This window comes from Lonchura striata, chromosome 14 (genome assembly GCF_046129695.1).
Source record: "Lonchura striata isolate bLonStr1 chromosome 14, bLonStr1.mat, whole genome shotgun sequence".
NCBI classification, from domain to species: domain Eukaryota; kingdom Metazoa; phylum Chordata; class Aves; order Passeriformes; family Estrildidae; genus Lonchura; species Lonchura striata.
This window is the reverse complement of record NC_134616.1, coordinates 13,211,340-13,234,327: the sequence shown is the minus strand read 5'-3', so window position 1 is coordinate 13,234,327 and position 22,988 is coordinate 13,211,340. Positions and strand designations below refer to the sequence as shown.

General features: G+C 39.5%; 1 protein-coding gene across 6 annotated transcripts in view; it reads left to right on the top strand.

Moving 5' to 3' along the window:
• AFF2 (ALF transcription elongation factor 2) overlaps positions 1 to 22,988 on the top strand; it is a 332,507-nt gene that overhangs the window by 43,320 nt on the left and 266,199 nt on the right. For 3 of the 6 annotated variants that reach the window (XM_021547867.3, XM_021547870.3, XM_021547865.3), the window contains exon 1: positions 1,822 to 1,916. The exons of 2 other annotated variants lie outside the window; for them this stretch is intronic. In XM_021547867.3, the coding sequence (XP_021403542.2) occupies positions 1,867 to 1,916 (50 nt within the window). In that variant the 5' untranslated portion in view covers positions 1,822 to 1,866. Of the gene's footprint in view, positions 1 to 1,820; positions 1,917 to 22,988 lie in introns of those variants that run through there. One more of the 6 variants, XM_021547868.2, reaches the window with a different exon arrangement.

Here is a 22,988-nt window from a genome sequence, read left to right as displayed (position 1 = left end):
CTGCCAAACTGTCTCAGGAGCAATGCTGCCCAGGAAGGCTGTGTGGATTAACTGCACATTTCTCGAGGGTTTAGTGTGCCAGTGGGATGTAAGGCTTGGGGGAGCTTGAAGGTAACACTCGGGTGCGGAACATCAGTTCCAGTGCTCATACCACTGAACAGTTCCTCTAGGTAATGGCCAGCTGCAAAAGTTGTCCTGTGGTCTGATACTTTCATTTTAACTTACAAGACCACATTAGTCATAAATGGTTTCTGAAGTTGAGATAGAAAATTTTTAGGAATTTCAATATTTGGGTGTTGGGTGTGAATTTGAAAATGAGCCACTTTGCATCCATAGTTATGAATTATTGATATTTTGCCTTCCATATGAGTGCAAAGGGAAGAAGAGGGGTGGTAAATGGGGAAGCAAGAAACTGGGACAAGAGTCGGATCCCTTAATTATTTCTGTTGTAGAATAGAGTAGTCTGAAGGATTGACCAGTGGTTTCTGTCCCCCACTCCTCCTTCTCTTCACCTGACCATATTCTGGGATAAAACTGTGTTTGTCAGAAGTTTAAAATGCAGCTGACCTGGTTGTCAGGCAAACAGAGTCTGAGACTTTTCTTAGATTTTGAGAGAAAACAAACCCCAACTGTTCACAGTTCCCCTCGAGTGGAGTCCAGGAATGCCTTCAGCATTTGACTCCAGATGATGGAAGGCTCACAGCCTCAACTAGAGCCCAGTCATTGTGATGTGGGCAGTAGGTTTTGGGTGAAATGAAAGGATTGAAATACAGTCGTCTTATTTGAGGGGGAAAACCCATCATTCTTGTCATTGTCCAAATGTGGGAACTTTGAGCATGGAGTTTTTATGAAAGGGTTGTTCCCGTAAGATAAACTGACTTCCATATTGGAGAGAATTTGCAAAAGCAAGTAGTTGGAATTGAATAGAGTAGAACTTTGGAAGTAAAAATTGAGAAAATCCACAGTAAAATTAACATGCTATTATGGAAAGATGCAATTATTAAAAACCAGAACAATAGAACTATGGAAAAAATAAATCTGAAAGGAAAGGGGGAAAAGCACTGCTTTCCTACTAATTTGCCCCCTTCGTTCTGTGTTTAATTTAGTAAAGCAGTCATAAACATTGCTAAACAGTCAAAAAATTAAATGTTGCTGTATAATTTATGGTGGTTACAGGATACATGAGAGTGCACTTTAATTAGCAAATTGCATGTTTATTTTATTTGCTTAGCATATAATTTAGATTGGGTAAATGCGCTTTGACTGGCTATGGCACCTAGGTATCCTCATTTGGTATAATTTTTAATCACATTGTTTTGGAATTTTATTGCAGCATTATACAGTTGATATAACAGTGCACAATTAAGTATGCTCTGTTCACACCTTGCTCTTGAGGAAATTACTTTTTATCTGTATTTCGATGGAGCACTTTATATGGCAAGTGAGAACTTGGGAGTAATAAAGAAAGCTCACTGTGGGCGCTAGAGCTGCAATCTGAATAGTAAATAATAATAGTAATGATGGTGCCCTGTTAGTGGAATGTGTTTGGGAGGAAGATTAAAAAAACAAACCCCTGAAAATAGGCAACTGGAAGTGATCGCTGTATGTAGTAGTGTGTTGGCTGTATCATAACAATGTCTTGATGGCAGAGCTGACCTGGGGGAGGGTGAGAATTGTGCTTGGTGCTGTACACAGCCCGAGGGGCAGAGATCTTCATCCAGCAAACATGAGCACTTGTGGAGAGGGGGTGAGTCGGTGCTGGAGGGTGTGGGAGCTTTCAGAAGAAACTGCCCACTCAGTCTTGGGTCCTGCTCCTGCACCTCCACTGTGCTGTGGCCCATGTCAGGATGCTGACCAGCCTGGACAATGGGATGTGCTGAAAAGATGAGCTGGAAAGAGACAGGACATGGGGAGAGGTAGGCTCGGGCATGGTGGGTGTTCCTGTGGTTCCGAGACATGAAAATATATCTGCACGTTTTGGTTTGTTTATTACTGTGTATTTGATCATGCTCAGTGAGTGTCAGTCAGGGATGTGTTCATGGCATTGTGATTTTGATAGGCTTTGAATCTGGAGCTCTGTTTTGCCTGTCATTCTCTTTTTTATGTGGTGACAGGGCTGTATCCTTGCTTTGGGGAAATTCAGATTCACCTTACCAGTTAAATCCTCACTTCAGGTAAAAAAGTAGCAGCATCTGCAACAGATATGCTATACATGTTCCTGGAGAATGTAATAGAGCTGAACTTGAAGGTTCTGGAAAGAAAAAATAAATACATTTTCTTTAGCAGAAAAATATTCCATAGGCATGTAGTCAGTAAAAAAGAATATTGTTTTTATAGCTAAAATATAGAAGGAATAAAGAGTGTTTAATTGATATCTAGAATATATCTCGGCAGTGTAATTTTCTATAGTGGTTTGACTTACAAAATTCTGCAGAAAAGCCCTCATTTTCTCTTACATCCTATGGACTTTTTCTATAAGGGCTGCCTGAGTATTACATATATGCCAATCCGAGATCCCAAGCGACTCTCAGCAAGACTGATGCTGGGCCAGATGATGCTTCCAGTCACATAGGTATAAATCTGGGCTAGCTCCATTGTTCTGCTCCCACTGGAAGGGGATCTGGCCCACTTTCCTCTCCTCTCTGCCTTTGGGTAATTGGCCCCGAAATGCGCCAGTGCTGCTGTGGTGTGATTGGCACGGATCGCTCCGCTGTGACAGGACGGCGGCGGCGGTATGTACTGCTCCAGCACTGACATTCCTTACTTTGTTACAGCGTGTTTTGATAATGTTATCTGAAAAGAATGTTCTCTGCACTGATTATGGTTATTAAAATATACAGAGATCAACAGATATGGCAAACAGCTGCTTAGTCACAGCTGATGTGAGAAATTTGATTTAATGTAAGTCTCACCATTTGAAACTATATCCTCTGGAAAAACACAGGCGATTAATCCCTCCTGCATGCAAGCTAGTTGACTTTGTTTAAAATAGGATTATATCAGGATGATAAACAGGGACTAGAATTAAAGCACCTTTTTGAAGATTGCTGAAACAGAGAAGAAAAAAAGCGAAGAGGAGAGTTTTTCTGGTTTGGAGATTTTGTTTTGGTTTTTTTCATTTTTCTTTTTGTACTGATGCACTGGAGTGTTTGGATAATATTTATGGGACCTATCATGCAGATGTCACAGTGCTGTAAGAAAATATCTGTGGTATTTAGAGCCAGCGATGCAGTCCTTTTAAATATCTGTATTACTCTATAAAGGCAGACAGTGCTTCCCAGCATTCCTTATGGAACACAGGGAGAATGGCATGGACCTCTTGAATAATTAATATGGTTTTCAGAGCAGTAGTCATGGAAACCCAGGCAGTGTCACATATATGGATTTTAGGAATTAGGCACGTTTTGAATTGCACATTTAGCCAAAAAGAGAGCGTGCTGTAAATCTAAAGATCATAAGCATTTTCTCAGTAAGTCTCTTGTTTACACTGACAAATACACGTATCTTACATATTTTCTTGATTTAAATACTGGGATTCCTAAAAATTTATATGTTAGTTATCTAAAGGGCTGTTAAAGGCACTAAATAACATAAGTCATCTTTTAGATGGCTTACTGTTTTTTTCTTTTTTTTTTTTTTTTCATCCTAGATGCCTGAAGTTATTAGGATGTAGGTTTTAAACTGTATGGCAAATTGCAGTTCACTTAAAGGACCACAGCTTTACCACTAAAGTTGCTAGGCCCTTTCTATTAGTTCAGTTGTGTGGCTTTTTTATCTGTCTCAAAAAATGTCTCTTCAGGATCAATATCGTCATTACCTTGGGTGTGTGTGTGGAAGAAGTCAACCAGGCAGCAGTGAAAAGCTATCATCCAGTCCTCAGTAATATTGTACGTGTAAAGAATAAAAATACATGGAAGTTATTTATAGACCATAAACCCTCTGGTTTCATAAACCATTTTATACTATTATTTGTCCAAGTCTACAGAGTCTCTCCTGAGTTCACAGCACACTCAAAAGCCTGTTTTTTATTTCTGGCTGTTTGAATTGGGAAATTAATTAGAAATACACTTAGCAATTTATGGACATGAAAAAGCCATTTGGCCCAGTAAACCTGCTTTCCTTTACCTTTTTTCATCCCCATTTTGTTTTGTCGCTCTCTTTCAATCTACTCTCTACTAATAAAAATATCAATCCTTTTCATAAACTCATTGAGACTTTGTGGCAGTAATATTACTTGGCAGCATAATGTGGCATATTCATTACTTTCTAAGCAAAATGATTTTTCTTTACATTTTGTGATCCAGATTCCTCAATTAGATGCACACTTGCAGCTTTCATTGAAATCAATGAGACTTTTATAGCTGTCACTGATAGCAGATACTGGCTCTTTATTTCCAAATGTGAAATGATGGCCACAATTTTGGCTTTATTTTATTTTAACTGGTAACAGACAAGTTCTCCCCATCTCCCACATCTCTGTGCTATATGAAAATTTTTCATCATCTGAAATGAAATATTTCTGTTCAGTCATTTCAAAGTTTTCTCTTTCCTGTCAAGAATAAATTCAATCACTTTGGCCTGTCTTGACATGAGATAACTTTACGTACCCAAGGTTAGTCAAGGTTTCCGAAGCTGCACCCCCTCTACAGTAAAATTAGCTTATCTGTGTGATGCTTAAAATTGTGGACAGAATTCCAGTTGTGAGGTAGTTATTAGAGAAATCACCTTGCTGCCTATGATTTGTATTGCAGCCCTTGGTTGGTGCATCCCTGTGTCCTTGTTGCTGTTTCTTTTACTGCAGCCATACACAAAACAAATGGCTTCAGAGATTTTTCTGCACTAAGCTCTAAATACCTTCCCAGTTGCTCTGAGCACTCTTTGCCTGTTTCTTTTAATGTGTATTCCCTCTTTCCTGGCTTATTATGCTACAGCACTCCCAACTAAGTTATCCATCTGTAGACCTTTAAAAAGATGTGTGTTAGTAATAGAAATAGTCAAAAATAATCAAGAGGGCCAACTCAGAAGGGTGTATGAATACCAGCCACCTATTGGAAACTTCTTGTAATTCCCTCAGGACCATCAAGACTCAACCCCAGAAATTCCCTGTGGTTGGTAATCTTCTCAGCTGTAGTCTTTGTTGGGAAGAGTCACAGGGAGTTAATTAAAATGATGAGACTTTTAGTTAGATCAGAGAAGTTAAAGGTGGTGAAGAATATGGTCCAGGTCTGTAGCTACATGAAGGACAATTTACTGATGACTAAAGCTGACATTCCCATAAAACTCTCAGCTGGAGTTACATGGGAATTATAACCAGATGAAGAGCTTGTCTTCAGAGCCTATTTGGCTCTAATTTTTTGCTGCTTTCAGATCCAGTACTTTGGTGCTACATACCATCCCTCTTCCATTGTGAACTGAGATATTCATGGAACCAGTTCTGTCCTAAACTGTTTCTCTCTGAAGATTGCTTTGCTTTCCAAATCATAGAAGAAGTCAGAGATAATGACAACTTTTGGAAAAATCCAATTGTCCCCCAGTTTTAATGCAGAAAGTTATTTAGTAATTTAGTGTCTTTCTCTCAGAACTACACATATATTTTTGTGTACAGAGACACACACAGACACTTAATATTATAGTCTCAAGAAATTGATGCTGCTGTCATATCTGCAAGTAATCTTCAGCACCATCATTGCTGTGACCTTTCAGACCGCTGAATGTAAATCAGATCCTTTCCCTCTGGTGGGCTCCGTGGCACACTGAAATTGCTCACAGATTGTGTTCGAACGGTGCCTATCAAGTGAGACGACAATGCAGGAAGCATATCCTCATTCTGGTTGCACTGGCACATTTCCAGTGCTATACCAACTGCAGTGTTTCACAGTGCAATCTGTGGTTTGTCGAGGAAAGTGTGTGTGCACCTCTGTTAGCTGTCACATGCTTGCTCAGAGCCATTGTGTCCTCCCTGACTTCTACCCTCTGCTGATGGAAATCCCTATTCTTGGTCTCAAGCCATCAGATCTCTGAAAATATTATTGGCTTCATGGATTTGGGGTTTTTAGATTGATATTTGCAATAACATCATACCAGGTAATGGAAGATGCTTTGTATGCAGTGTTGTGCAAGTTTTTCATCCTATATTTACACTGGCATTTTGAAGTCCAGGCAAATGCTTTAACACTTGGAAATTTGAAGTGGAATGCAATGCCAGGCTCATGGGAAGAAGGCAGTATGAAACAAGGCACGTGCAGAGCCACAGGGTAGTACTGGAAATTGTCCTTGTGGCTTTAAAATCACCAACTCCTACTGTGATCATGTGCAAAGATGTGCCTTAGGTTCTCCCCTGCAGAAGTTTCACTCCTTGCTAATGAAAGGCTATGGTTAGAGAGAGGGAATAAGAGGATCAATAAATATGATTTCCACAGAAATGAGTAAGTAGATGAATGGAGAGCAATGTGTTTTGGTTCATCCACTGTTACTTCACATGGGACTGTAACAGCAGCAGTCTTATCATATCTTGCCTTTGGTAGGTGTTTCAGCTTCATAATTCATCAGTTTTCAGTAAAAGATCAAACAATGGGGTAAATATTTATGTAAGCCAATCTAGTTTTGACCTCTAGGGCTTTGACGCTCAGAGTACTCAAACAGGACAGGAGGGCGTGAACTGTAATTCTTATAATGGCATTCACCACCGTGGGCTTTCTCCAGGATCCCTCTCTCTTGGACATGCAGTGGAGAAAATCAGGTAGGACATTGATAGTCCATTCCTCTTCTCTTTCTATGAAATCCTACATTTCAGTGGCTTGACTGCATGAATATCAAAATTTAACACATTTATTTCTGGCTGAACAGAGGAAAAAAGTGTTTGTTTGGGTATCTTGGTGTTCCTAGTATGTTTTCATCTTCTGTCCAGAATTGTGTAAAAGAGGCTGATATGAAGCTAGATTAAAGAGACTCACTCAAAGCACAGCTGATCTGACTTTTCATACATTGATGGTAGAAGAAGCTGTCTGAATGCTGCAGAGGGCTTTAGATCTTGGTTCCATCAGCTCACAGAGGAGATCAGGTGAGCCACTGTACCTCATAGAGTGAAAGAAACTGAAGCCATGGTTCTTTGCCACAAATCTACATGGCACGAGGCCAGTTAAGAGCTGAAATAGGTTGGTATTAACGGCAGGGAAGTCTGGAAATGCTCTAATCATACGTCTCCCAGCAGGGCTCTTAGTGCAATGACAGGATGATCGTCTTGTCAGACTTCGAGAACTTTCTTCTTTAAACACATAGAAAATGGGGGGGCTGAAAAGGGGAGGAGGGAGAGGGGAAGGTAGAAAAAGCTTTAACTCTGCTGATGTGGCTTCTTTAATTTGCTGTCAGTGATGCCACTGATGTTAATTCTGGCAGGGTTAATTATGAGAAATTAAAAAGCCGCTCAGAACAGACTGTACCCTTCGTACTCCAATAAAGAGGCAGCTCTGGCGTGAGAAAATTTCTTCATTAATATATATCCCCAAAGGGCTACTGCATACATCTTTTGCAATATGAATCATAAACTCCCAGGGACCCTGCAGGAAGCAGGGGAGATAGGATTCAGAGGAGATTGACTGTGTTACTTTTACTGCTGCAGGAGAATGACGCTTGGGCTGGCAGGAAATCACCATGCCGGTGACATTTGGAAAGAAAAATTTATTAATTTGCATGTTGGCATGTTACAGGTTTTGAAATATGGTTTTAAATATGTTCTGTACAGCCCCTGCTGTATCAATGTTCAATGTGTCAGTCTGTAATACATGCAGCTGTTAACACGGAGCTTAGCATAAGCATTGTAATTGTTTACCATTTAGTATTTTGCAGAAATGGCTTTAGGGCATGCATTTATTTCTCAGGAAAATTTCTCTGGCTTCTCAAAAACTAGGCAGTATATGCCCTTAACCTAATACATTATACTAAATGGCAGTGTGGTTATACCACATACATTGTAGAAAGTAAACTGCAAAGAATACCACATACAAATTGTGCAGCTCTAGAATACAACTGACAAAAAGAGTATATCCCAAAACAATAATCCATAATTTATATTAGTATAACTTGGCAAAGCCACATTATCAAGCAAATGTAAATGCAAATGGAGTTAGATAATAGTGAAATACCTCAGTGATGTTAACTTGCAACACAAATAAAGCCCTATTGTTAAAAAAACTATGTGCTTAAGCCATTTTTAGTATAACTCTGATGCTGACAGCATGTTCCAAAGTGCTGGTACAATTTTGAAGTCTCTTCCCAGGAAAGGTATTATGGTCTGTAAGTCATTACTATATAGAAAGCAGCTAGACAAAGTTTACAGTACAGAGGTCTAAAAAGAGGCCAGAGAATAAATTTTCATAAGAAAAACATGTATTTTTTGCTTCTTCTAATAACAGTGAAGCGCTGATATACAAGGTGTAACCTTTCATTCAAGAACCTCAACCGTCTTCAGAAACATTAATTAATTAACCTTAATAGCAGCTACTGTCAATGGGTATTATTTTGAAACTTGCTGTAAATGCTCATTCAGAGGACTGAAAAAATGCAGGTGAGATGGACTGCTAAGGAAAAAATGAAACATTACTTAGAGCAATTGAAAGTGCTTGGAAACAACCTCATAGGAGTTATTTCAGCAGATTGCCTTTTCAGGCGGGCTACATTGAATATTCCTGTGGCAATTAGCATTGTCACTTTGGGTGGGAACAGTCTGGAATAGAACGTTAGAACCTGTGGGTAACTTCTGCACATTTGCAGTTCCAGAGTGCTGGGTTTTGGCAGCATAATCCTGCCTACCAGTATTTTATTTTTCTAGATGCTTTGTTAATGTGGAGCTAGAGGTATGGGTGGACAGTGTGACACATACAAGGCACAATGTGATGTGGGAACAATGTCGGAAAACCTGATGGCCATTTTCTTTGTTCTAGCTCTGGAATCCCACTTTGTACCTATATGACTAAACATCTGCTATCAAAACTAGGGGAAAGATTAGGTATGTGCTATAAAAATGGCATTTCCTTTGCCACTGAAAAATGACTTTAACATTTCCAGGAATAAAGACCTCCTTTGTTTTCTGAGATTCTAATCCTTGTCTCCAATTTCACCTTAGAAGTGTGTGTCCCTCCCAAACCCTGAATCCCTGCTGTCACCAGCTGTGCATTTCTTGGCAGAAGCTCACTTATCAATGTTAAGGATGAACTTTGAGGCTCATTGAATCATTCATTGTAATCCTCACGTAACAAACATAACATTTCAGCAAGATTTCTAATTACCTTTTGACTGCTTTTTTCGTAATGCCCTGTTGCTGTTGGAATGGCTCTCATGACATACACAGAAATAACATTAGACTGTAAATCTATTGACTGGAGCAGTGGAAGGAAGAAAATGTAGAAGGGGGAGAAGGTCGTTCTCATAATTAGTGTAATATATCAGCATGCTGGGAAACTGAAATGGGAGAAGTTGTTAGAAATGGAAATTTGACTGAAAGCAAAAGTTCATCTGTGAGTCTCTTCTTCCCCATTTCCCTACTGTTACCTTACCCTCCAAAGCAACCCTTCTGACAGCTCCAGGGTATGCTGTTCTCACAGGCTCCATCTGCAACCCAATCCATGGGCAGGGTGAGCTTCTGTACCCTCCTGGAAGAAGGACTGCTTTAAAATATTCACACAGGAGACACAGGCAGTGTTCTCAAATGACTCCGAACCGCTGCTTCCCAAGCCCTGAGGGGCACAAAGCCGGTGCAGGGCTGGGTTGTGCAGCTGTGTCTTCACTGCTTCCCATCCAGGTCTGCATCAATCCATTAGAGAGCCCTGTTTGCACCCAGTCTTTGCTCACTGGTGACCAGTGCAGACCCAGAGGGGTCCCAGCATTAAAGGGAGTCTGAGATCCATGGTGAGTGTGATCAAAATCTAGTCAGAAGAGCTAATCCTTTTGTACACACAGTATCAACTGACAATCAATACACAGGCTACTGGGACGGGCAGTGGCTGTCCTAAAACCCTTTCAAAATCTTTTCATTTCTAACAGTCTGTCCCAGACATCAGGATATTATCTAGGCAGTGATCATGAAAACTGCCCTGTTTTCAACTGAATTTTTCATCTAAAATGCAGCTCACTCGCAACTTGTTACTGTCTAAAGAGAATGCTAACGCTGCCACATTTCCTCATTAGCTTTGCATAAGACAGACTCCTGTGTCACAGCTGATGGAGCCTTTATGAGCCTTTTAGCCAAATGACTGATGTTTCCCTCGTTATGTCAGATCTGAGGGCACTGCTGGCATCTTTCTTTATTCGCTGTCTAACACCATCAATCGAGCAGCTGCCATGCACCCATGATCAGGCTGATTATTAAAATGTGCTCAGGAGGCTGCTGACACCAATTTTCTTTCATCTGAAGAGGCCAATATACACTGGCTCAAACCGACAGTTATGTACGTGTAATATTTAGTGTAGGAACCAGCAGGTAAAGACTGAGGGCTGATTCCACAGAATCTGGATCCAATCCATTGAGATTACCATTAAGACCTTATAGAAACAATGGCAACGTTTGTTTGGTTTTCTTTTTTTTTAACTCTTTTGTAAATAGGGAATTGTTTTTTTTTGTTGGGGAGTACTTTGTCTGAAACACAGCCCTTTCTCTTATACCAGTGTCCCTGGTGATGATGGGTTCATAGCCATTGAAGAGCTTGTTAAACTTGAGTCCTGCTAGAACCAGGCTCTTGTGGGATTGCTTACTCCTAAGGTTTATCATGGTAGTTTTGCTCTGCTGTCTCTTCCTTCACTGATATGTCAGCCTTTTTCAAAGGAAGACAGCTCTTGCCTTCTTTCTGGTGATAATAGTGAAAAAAGCCTTCTGCAAACAGTGTAGTTCAGAGCTGTGGACTGACCCAGCATGTCAGGGATTCATCAGGAGCTCAAGCTCACCTGGAGTTTCCCCTACCAACAGCAAACACAGCTTGGCTGCATATTTAGTTGTGTCACTGTTAATCACTCTGCCTTTGGAGTCTCTAATCTTGGATATTCTTACTATGCAAAGAGTAAGTTCAAATCTTTATTTCTAGTGCACTTGTCATTTTGATATTTAAGGATGACTTGTGATGGTTTGATTGACTGTGGTTATTTTTTTTAATCACAAGGCCATATGTTTTTTAAAGAAATATTTAAAGTTTAATGGTTATCAGATGTAGTTATGTCTTAGTACAGCAGTGTGGTTGTGTGTGACTAAAAGGTGTAGCCAAATGGGTGTCATGTTGAGATTCTGTATAGAGGCTTGTGTAGATATTACGACTAGAATATAGCATAAGAGAGAAGAAAGGGAAGAACTTTTGCTGATGTCGAACAAAACATGCTGCAGAGCAAGGAGGGCTATCATTGGCTCTCACCAAGTTCTTGGATAAAGGGGGGCAGAAATTTTGTGCTCAGCTCTGGTGGATCCCCTCCTCTTGCTCTTGTCCTGCCCCAGTCTGTCACTGTGCCCAGACCTCCCTTTCTCTGACCTATTTGTCAATAGACCAGTATGCTTCAGAAATGGCTTCTGCCCTTGTGAGGCTGCATGTTCTCTCCAGATGCTGCAGTGTTTAGACCCAATCCATAAGTTGGCTGGAGAGGAATTTTAGGAGCTATGTTGCTCCTTCAGTTTGGATAATGTTATACAGCTTGCTCTGGTCCTACAGGAAATGCAAACCTGAACTGTAACCCCTCGTATAAATACACACATTTTTCCACAATTCATTTTGTTGCTTTTTTTTTCTTTCTCAAAGAAAGAAAAAGTATTAATCTGCCTGTGTTCCTAGGGAATGGGGAACCCTCACAGGCCCCATGATTATCAAAGCCACCCTTAAACTCATAATACTGCTAATTAGCTACATAGCACTGCTAAGCAGTTAACACTTCTATTGTCTGTCTCAGCTCACACCCAAGAGGTTATTTCTCCTGAAAAAAAGCCCTCTCCTTAGGGGGAGACCAGAAAGGACCAGATGAGAGTGACTGAGTTAACGAGATGCTGAGAGTGAAGCCCCAAGTTACACTGAAACCTGGTTTGTTCCTATGTACCAGGAGGAGAGCTTGCTGTAAGGGAGTGTGGGAACTTGTCATAAAGATGAGAGTTGCAAAAAGAAGAATGTTTGATTATGGTCCTAAATCAATTGTGAGTCCGTGGTCCCTTTATGACAGTCATTTTGAGTGGCTGAGTGTGCATTTGTGTCTGTGTGGTGTGTGTGCAGAAAATTCAAAGACCATGGTCCTGTGCAGTTTTTTAAACTCTTACTCTGGGAATGCTACAGAATTAACCCAAATTCTAATTGCATGATATGCTATGGCATTAAGAGGATATGTTTTACGTGGCCCACCTGCTAGTGTAACTAATTAACAGCCATTCTCATTAATTACATTGATCAGGATCATAAAATAAGTTCAGATTGCTGAGCATGATCAACAGGAATGAAATGGTTTCACTTTAATCCCTTAATGATTTTTTCATTATTAATCAAACAAAATATGTAGTTATTTGATCAATTTTTTCTTCTTGGAACTGCAACTAAGGGCAATTACAGTAGACATAAAGTTGGTGCAAACAGAACTCCATTTCATCCGGTAGCTAATTAAGCAGTAAGACACAATAGGGGTAGGGGGGGGTGTGTGTGTGTTAGGAGACAATCACTCCTCTGAGGATTAAAAAAAAAATAAAATAAATGAGGACCTTTGCTCCCTCAGGAATCTGATTATCTTCATACAGCCACATCCCTGTGACTGCCTTCTTGCTAGCTGGAAGTTCTGTAAGATTTTATACAAAACTGAATTGGAGGGGTGGGAAATCTTGCCAGAATCTGAGGAGAGAAATGGTGAGCTGCACTCTCAACATCTAACTGGAAGGCTCACCAAATAAGAAGTCATTTACATCTTGGAAATATCCAGTCACCAGCTTTTCTCAGTAAAACCAGCATTTGCTGCCTTTTCTTTGGTTGTTGTATAGATCTCTCTTTTGACAGTACATAGCTCCCTTTTGATGTGCAAACAAATCTGGCCTTTGTTCACACTGGCTTCAGACAGTTGATAAACCCTGAAATCATGCTATTGAACTGTGATGTTAAATATTGGTAGATAAGCTGTAAAGAAGCTTTGTTATGTGTATGTGCACAAAATAACATACAAATCAAAAAAAGGTTTACAATTATGTTTTGTCATACTTTCTTATGATGTTATTGCTCCTCATTATCCTTAATTATTGAGGTGTTAACAGTGTTTTGCATGGTCACACAGCTAGAATGGTTTATAGTAGTACTGAGATACCAGCATGTTTCAGTACATGGTAATTCACAGATAGTAAGTGAATTTTATATATGTATGTATGTGTGTGTGTAAAAAAAAAATATATATATATATATAAAAGATGGTATCCTTTCTGATAGTTCTCTGCATATGAGCAGAGTTGCCCAGACTTGGAGACTTCACATGCATCCCTAAAGGTACCTCCTAAAGAATAACATCTCTTCTCATGGAGAAATGTCCCTGCTGATCCTGGCCATATCTGGAGCACGTGAGGTGCCCTAAGAGGGGCATGGAATGCCACGTGGTAGGAGCCCCTGGTGCCTCAGTGACCCTCTCTGGATGGCCCTGTGGCAGTCAGACATGGGGGCAGCCTGTGAATGTCTGTGCTGTGGGGCGGGTGCCCTCATGTGTGCCAAGCAGAGAAGGGGGTGTGATGGATGGCATTCTTACTGGACCTGGGTGCCCAGGCAAGTCAGTAATTTGTTCCTATAGAAAAGCTACCGGGCAGACGTTTTGTTCTCAAGGCTTGGAGATTTTTCCCCATTTTGATCGCTTGCGGTTGGATTTACTGCGGCTTACCCAGCAACAGAAATACAATAGCATAGTCTGTCATGGTAATGCTTTCTGTGTGGTCATAAAGATCTACAGTATTTAACCTAGTTTTGCATGAAATAACTAGGTTTAGATCAATCGCAGTCATTTTGTAGAAGAGAGAGAGAATATTAACTTGCTCTTGAAATGTGATTAATTCCAATTTGCTGTTTTTGAAGATAAGCGATGCTCACAATCCTGTTAATTAAAAAATTTGGACTTTTCCATTTTACTTCATGCACCATTTTAAAATGAAATAAGTTTGTCTTTCTTATTATGACTGATGCCTGGCTCAACATGCCACAGGCTTCCTGGAGGAAAAGTAGTGTGTACTTGTTGTGACCCTATGAAATGAAGATAAATGGTTTCATGCAAGATACATTATGGGCTTTATGACATGCATAAATATACAGTAGATTTTATCCTTCCCATAAAAATGTTCTTAGATTTCTAATATTGTGTTTTAATGCAGTTTTGTTAACAGGATGACAAATAGTGAAAATATGTAGGTATTAAAATAGGAACCCAGATTTGTGTGCTGCTCATTCAACTGTCAGCAATTGCTGCTTCTCAAAGAGCAGTCTGACTTTGACCTTGCTAAATATTCATTTCATGTCTCCTGCATTGCTTGATTAAGTCAGGCAACTTTCTGTGTGTAGCTATACTTGGCATGAATCTGACTGCCATGTGGAAACACTTTTTTGATCAAGGTTAGGAATGAGCCAGACCTTGTTAAAAACTAAACAAGTACTGGAGTTAGAAGATTTGCATGATCTAGAAACACTGGTTTCTTATAAGAACTATTGGTTTCACAACTTATCTTTAGTGCACAGCAGTTGTCAGGCCTGTATTATATGTTAGAAGAGGAAATGTCAGTTATTAACATACTGTAAGTGGCCTCACTAGGAATACAAAGTGACCTTTAAACTAAAAACCGCAAAAAAGAGGAGGGGAAATAAAACAGATTTACTTTCTAATTTGCTTTAGTAATTTTTATTGAAAGTGTTTGGCATTTGGCTATTACATCTTGTTTATGCTACTAAACTCAGCTACTATTGAAAGCAATGATGACAAAACCAATACTGGTTCTTTTAAAAAGTTGTACTGGGAGTGGGGGGTGTGTGAGTGGGGTGGGGGGAGGTGTGTGCAGTTTATTTTCTGCCAGTGTCCAAATTGCTCAGTCATGACCTCAAAAGCCCCAGTTGAAAAGCACTGTTGCTGGCAAGCCATACTGTGCTTAAGTGTAAGTCACCCATTAATTGATAGGTTGTGGGATGGGTTCTGAATGTGCAGAAAGTCGTGCAGCCAGTACTCTGCAGTACTCAGTTGAGTCACGCTATCTGAAATGAGCTTGGTGTCTGATCCTGTATCTTATTTGGAGGATCTTAGCAAATTGTGCATCTTTGAAATCGGATTGTCTAATTACTGTACTTATTTGAGAAGGCAACACAGTGTAGGAATATTTATACTTGGAAATATCCAGGTGTTTTGCCATTTTGAAGTAAGCAGTAGTCAGAGTTGATAAATGTCTTGGCTGGAATTTAGCAACACAATGAACCTCTGTATAGATATCCCACATGGTATCAATTGAAGCCCCATTTAAGACTTAATCGTTGGCCCATACAAGCAGAGGAAAGCTTGGCTAGACAGATGGAAAGAGCTGCTTTAAGAAGGGATCAGAAAAGGCATTGCTACTCGGCTGGCCTAAATCCACTAATCTGATGTTATTATTAGCGATAAGGAGCAGCGACCAGGATAAAATCTCATTCTCTGCAAATGTCATTTAAATAGGACTCTGATATTTTCCAGTCAAGTAGACAGGCTTTAGTCAAATAGTGAGCACTTTATTTGTAAATGCAGGAGGAAAAGAAAAGCTTTAGTTCAGCAAGTTCTTAAGATGTCAGCTTACCAGTATTGATTAATCGTTCAGCAGTGGCAGCTGCTTCTTTATTAAAAGCGTATCTCTCCATACAAAAGATATCAGATGTAGGAAATGTTTGTTGACAATTTACCTTTTCTCACAATGTGGCAAGAGCTCAGTCTGTTACACATTCCCCTGCTTTCTGGCCCTGCAGCTCAGATAATACCCATGAAGGAATGTATTAGTCCATCTGCACGGGGTAGATTGCGGCAGCTGGACTCCGCTGCAAGTGTTGTTCTGCTTGAAACAGACCTGCAGCACAGCTTCCCAGTATGGGAATTATTAATTCATGGAGAGCCAGTGCTACTTAGGAAAAACCTTTAGTTTGGCTGTGTAGGGATGTGCTTGGAGTGTACATAAAAATATGGCATGATGAAGCCAGAGGTAAGAATGAGACAAATGCCAGACTTTCACACAGTGAGAGATATAAATTGAGTGCATCATTGTCTGTTTGCATTTTGAGTGGTTTAAAACCTTTGATTTCACCAGCAGCTGAAACAAATGGTTAGTCTGATAATTTGTCACACCACACGAGGACATGGAGGTGTTTATGGACATGGGGACATAGAGAGCTATTTACAGGAAAATATTCCAAAATGCACATTTTCTTCTATGTCTTGGAATAAATTTCTCCTTAGACTTAGGCCATGTCTCCTCTTACATAGCCTCATGGCTGAATTTATATTGTCTGATTCTGTGGACTCTCTCCATGGAAGAATATAGATAATTAGGTGCATTTCAGGCTGAAATTATTCACTTTTGGGGTTCCCCCTTTGTTGTTCGGTGCAAGGGAATTCTGTGTGTTTAGTGTAGACTGATGCCACCTAATTTATTGAATGTATTTCTGATGAACTAATGAAATTGAAGGCACTATTAATTGCTACAGTGGAAGCAAATATTGCACAGAGTGCTAGAACACAAGCCAGAGTTATCCTATTGCTTATATGTTCCTTTCTTGCCAAATGCAGAGCTGGAGAGAGTTGCTTTTCCAAGGGATTATAAGGATCTTATGTCCCATCAGCATACATAATGTCTTTTCTTATAATGTAAGTACAGTTAATAACCAGATATTATTTTGGGAATTTGAATAGTTTTTTTTGTTGTACACCACCCCTGGCTGAATCATGTATCTCCTGGTTCCTCTTTTTGGCTTCCTCTTTCAATCTGAGCTTTCCTGCCCTGTTCTTCAGCAGTAGGGCAATTTGTCTGATACCCTGTGAATTCAGCCTCGACTTTCATGGAGGCAGGGGAATTTAAATGCATTCAAGCTGATAAACTGGTTGTCTCACCTTCAGCAAATCATAGCCATAGAAAGAAATAAAGACAAAAAAGAAAGATGCTTTTAATTCATTGTAATTGTTGAATACCGAGCACTCCTGGGCTTGGATTAGTATCCAGGGTTTTTTGGATGTCAAAGACCTCTCAGGCTCGTGCATCTTGATAAGAACATGAGCTGCAGAGCTGAGCATATGAAGTGCAGTTGAAACTGTTCAGAATCTGAGCTGTGGTTGAATAAACCAATTAGGGACTTATCCAAATCCGCACTGTCATGTACAAGTCCTTCGGACACAATAACTTTTTTGATACCCTGTCCTTTGAATTTATATTCTTTTCCTTTATACAGCAAGCTAGTTTTTATAGATGTCAAGATACATGAGCTTATTCCCTGAAATACCAATTCATAGTTTTTAAGAGCATCTGTTCAGACAAAAACCCAAATTAATTTTGAGCTCTTTGAGGTGTTTACCTGTGACTAATTGTTCTAAACAGTTCTGCAATAGTTAGCAAAATATTTTTTATTAGTCCCTGAGGCAGTAAATGCAATTTTTCATTCTGCAATAGTATTTCTACTTTAAGGTTTCAAAAAATGCATCTTTTTCAAACAGTTAAGCAGACCAGGTTTCACTTGTCTTTCCTTGTTATTGAGACTGTGATAGTGTTTGTCTCAAATGCCTGCAGGTATAGCTTGGGCTTTAGGTGTTCTGAATTAGAAATTTATGGAGTCATCCAGCAGTAAATTCACTCATTGACCTTTGTTCATGCTATCCGACTATTTATGGTTAAGAACCCAAGTGGGGTGATCTGGTGGATAATGTAGGTAACTGTGGTGTGTCAGGCATTTCTTCTAATTTAGAAATCAAGAGTAATTTGGAAATGGTATTTGGATAATGGTACCTTCTCTGCTTACCAACGTTAGTTACTTATTAACCTGTTACATGGAAATCAATAGGTGACACTACTGCATCTTTTTGTCCAAGATTTATATTTTAAAAAAGAAGAATATAGAAATGTTAACAAAACTATTCATGATGATGTTATACTAAATTGAATAAGCAGTTCATTAGAGGTGACCATTTCTTTGCTTCTTACAGTTACTTATAGTTACTGTAAAAAGTAACTTACAGTTCCCACTTGTAAGTCACAGCGAGGTAAAACATCTAATTGTCTTCCTAGGGAAGTTGGTAGGATTTGAAGACCTTCAGCTGTATTTGAATAATCTAAGGTACAAAATGAACTAATCCCTTGATCAAGACAATAGTATTTAGGCCAAAATTCTGTTATCTGGTTATACCTGGTAGTCCTTTATTACGGCAGTACATGCCCATAGGTGGCTGAGGGCAGTTTGTGGTCTGTTGTTTTAGGAAGAGTAAGATATAAGTCAGCTTTATAACCATCCATCTGAATTTAACTCCTAAAAGAAACAGATAGCTTACCTTGTCAAGAGCAGTCATTACTGACAGTTATCTATTTTTAAATGTTGGATAATATCAGTATTGGGATAATGAAATGGAACAAGAAGAGGGAAATGCAACAGTAAGTTATTTGCCCACAATTTTTATGTGGGAGTCCCAGATAGCACACCTCAGCTCACCGTTAGTAACTGGTGAGACAAGAATTACTGAAGTTTGGAGGGCCTTCTTTTCTTTTTAATTAAGAAACTATGTTTGAAATCAACAGTGCGAGGAGCGTGGTTTTTTTCGCTTGGGCACAATCTGACAAATACCTTCTGCCAGCAATGTCACTTCCTAATGTGTGTGTCCAGAAGGAAATTCCTGCAGGTTTGGACTGATGTGGGAACTCAGAGGGATCCTTTGCAACCTGTGCTGATGGATTTTAAAGACACAATTGTGCATTATTTTCTAAAACACATCTCAAACATAAGATGGTTTTAGTGTTAGCTCCTAGGGACTACAGGAATGCCAATTGAGAGTGCTGTATTTATAAAATAAACATAGGTGATGGTCTGAAGCTGTCTGCTAGAGTAAAAATGAATTTTAAATTGCATGTGCCTGAGGCTTTACCTTACTTGCCGTGGGCAAGGCAGATCCTCCAGCCATGGCACTGTATGCACAGCTATGCTACTAACAAAACACTGCTTTGGGAATAACTGAACCTATACATTTTGTAAAGCTTTTTCTTCTGCTGAAAAAATATTACCAGATGATTTTTTTTTTTTGCCATATTTCCTGCATTTTCACTCTGTCATGCTCAAGTTAACGCAGAATTAAACACAAGGCTGAACTTCCACTCTGGCTGAAAGTGGTGCTCTGCTAATGCCATCTAGGAATCTGAAGCTATGAGCCAGATTAATGGAAATGAGATGTTCCACTTTTCCAGCAGCCCTAAAAGTGATTCCCTGCTTGGCGGGGCGAGTGCAGAGGAGACTTGCTTTCTGCTCAGTATAATTATTAAATCCAACCAGAGCAGCAGGACTTGAAAATATCAGTTTCCAGGATCATCCGAATCAAAATGTCAGCACAGTCTTCCACACCATGCTTTTTATTTTTCTTGGAGCTTTTTGGTGATGCTTATATTTTTAAGAGGAGGATGTAAAACGGATATGTTCTTTACATAGATTTTTTAATCAGTAGTTCTATGTGGAAACTTGTAAGCAGGAAATAAAACCCAAATCTTTAAAGATTTTTGTTTTCCTGACCTGCTTTCCCATGCCTGGTAGGAAGTGTCTCTGCTTAACTGGAGAGGTGCTGCAGCTGCAGATTAGAGCTGTTAGCTTGGGTGGGATTGCACAAATGCGCCCAGGCAAGTTCAGATCTCTTTTTTGTTACTTGTGCCTCTTCTTCCTGGGAATATAAAATGTCTTTTGCAATATCAAATGATGAAACTAACGATGGAGAGTTTTGTATTTACAAAGACTCACTAAAATAAAGAGCTCCAGAGATTTGATTCCTAAGTCCTGAAAGCAAGTATAAAAACCTCTCACATGCATGAATATATGTTGAGCAGAAATGAAACATTTAGATTTTGCTTCTCTTTTTCTATTTGTGCCTTTAGGGGGCTGTAGTAGAAATGGAATACATAATGTATTGACAGGAGATATATATTCCACTTGTGAGTACAGCTCTGAATCCTCTTGGCTTCACTGTTTCTGAATCATCATGTCTTTCCTCAGTGGAGAGATAAATATGACATTCACTTCAACCCATTTAGCCCATTATTCATTTATATAAAGCAGGACCAATTAAGACATTCTTTTGTGTATTTGCACATTCCACATATGGAGCAAACGGGAGTTAAAAATATCTGTTGCAGCAAATGTGGTGGATGCTCTCTGAATACTGAACACGCTACTCCTGCAACTCCTCCGAGCCGTTAACTGACATTCGGGAGCTGCTGAAACACACAAATAGACACTTGTTTGCTTTGGTGTTTGCTCTGTTCCTGGATAAGATTCATACCCGCTCACTTATCTAAAAAAGTCCATTCCTTTCCACTTTCACAGCTGCCTGCAGTGAGTATAGGCACAGCTCTTCAGCCACGGACAGAGGCAGAGGTGCCCAAAGAGTTTCCGAGGCAGAAGTCCCTATGGCAGGAGAGATCTGTAGTGCTGGTGTATCAGAATGAATTATTTTCCTGGCATAGCTCCTTTCTTTCAGAACATGTGTTTTGACTTTTTATTCAGTGTCTGAGAGTTTGAGAAGGGAATGAAGTTAAAATAAAATCATAAAAAACCCCTAAGAAATTCCTGCTATCGCAAGCTTAAGGAAATAAGCCAAAATATACATTTTCAATTCCAACAGCATTTCTGAATGGTATAAGTCTCTGTTGGCTTAAGTGTTTCTTGGCACAAAATGCTGATTATATATGTCTCAAGGAGACAATCAGCATGTTCATACAAAAGTCTCAATCCCTAAAACACAATAACATGTGGTTGCCACTAAAGATTTGCTGTCGAAATAGATAAGGAAAGTTCTTCTGGATTACAATATGGGGTTTTACATTGAAAAGCTTTGTTTTGCATTAAAAGTAGTTTGTGGCATTGTGAAGTGATGAAATGGTGTGCAGCATAATGCAGTTTGAATGGAGCAGAAATATGGTAAGGCATAAACTGGTTTGATGGTATTTTTCCTAGCAACTTGGTAATATTTAACTATTGCATTGCTGCCTGAAACAAGTCATTCCAGGCCTTCTAAGGAAGATGTGGTGCTGTGCAAAGCTTTTCCACAGGTCCTCGTGTACCAGCACTGTGGCCCAGTTGCAGATGGGCACCTGCTGCTTCTGCAGAAGGGGCTGCCTGGGGGAGTAGAATGGTCTAATCTATATTTTGGTGCATTATATTATACTTCTGTGAATAACTGCTGTCTTGTGGATAAATATGACAGTGGTAAATTCAAGTGCATCAGTTTCTATCTTTTGTGTCTGCTAGGCTGTTTTATGTGGTTTTGGGTTGTTTTTTTTGTTTGTTTTTTTTTTTTTTTTTTAATCTAAAATCCTTTCCATCCTTTCCAAATTTCTTTCTGTATCATGGCTTAGAACTTCGGCATCTTCCCGTGCACAAGTTTGTGAATGTCACTGTGAAGGCGTGCTGGAAATTTCTGGTCCTGTGGTTTTGTTGTGTTCCTGTGATGTGTGTTGGGGAGTTGGATGATGCCATTTATAAACAGGTCTGAGTTTCTCTGCAGCTCAGGCCAGGAGTGTGTCCTCAGGGCTGGATAGCTTAAGGTTTCATTTCATCCCTCCTACCAGGGCCTGTGCCAAACCCTCTGTGCTGTAATGTACCTTTAAGAAATATTTACAATGCCTATTTAAAAACTGCACATGGCTGTGAATTGCCTGCTTTTTAGTTAAGTTCTTAGAATGGTTATTATTTTGTTATCATTGAAAATGGATGCTACATAAACTAGTTTGAATTTGACTGGCTTCAGCTTCCAAGCACTGGATCTTGTTACACCCTTTTCTGCTAGATTAAATACTCATCTGCTCTCTGCAATCTCTTTCCTGTGTAAGTATTCATAGTCTGTGATCAGGTTGCCTCTTAACCTTCTCCTTTATGAACAAAATAGACTGAGCTGTATTCTCTCCATGTAAGGCAAGTTTTTCCAGGCGCTCTAATCGCTCTTGTAGCTCTTGTCTGAATCCTTTCCAAGCGTTAGAGGAGGTGGGGAATAAGCCAGCTAAGCAGGGGAGGCCCACTTTTGTTTGATTGAGCAGTTGGGTATAAGGGATTGTTCAGTCCTATTGAGAAGATTGAGAGGTACATCATGACGAAGGAGGAAAACAAAGCAGCATGTTTCATCTGGCAAATGGAGGGGAATCTGCAGCTCTCTGTCAAGCATTGCTTTTCTAAGCAACCCTGTCTTCACAGTCATTAGCAGAAATTCAAGCTTAACTGTAGTTGCTTCTCCTTCTTGGTGCCTCAGTCATGCATATTTGCCATCACGCTGCAGTTTGGAATTGTGTGGATCAGGTCTCTGATGTCTGGGGTAAAATTTCTATGCTTTGTATAATGCCAAAATTAACATTAAAATGACTGTGAGAGGTTCCCAGTAAAAGCATCTTCATGATCCTATGGTTTAAATTCTTTTCAGGGTTGTTTTAAAATAATATATACTATTTGTTACTTTAAATATGTGTAATAGATGCCCTATCTGCTTTTGTAAAATAAGGCATTTTTATGCACAGCTTAGCTGGTTTATTACTAGAACTTTTCTGTACGATTTTAGGGCACAAATATTGTACCAAATAATAGAATATTTTATATAACTTTAAAACAGTGAGTTGAGGGAATATCCAATTCCCTCTTTCCGATTCATATTTTCTAAATAGAAAAATAACTGCCTATAGGCAGATGTGGCCATATTCTTATGCCATACAATTAATAATTTTTAATAATCCTTTTATCATATAACATTTCATCAGTATAAACAACAAATGTGAATAATTTAGTATTTAGCAAGGT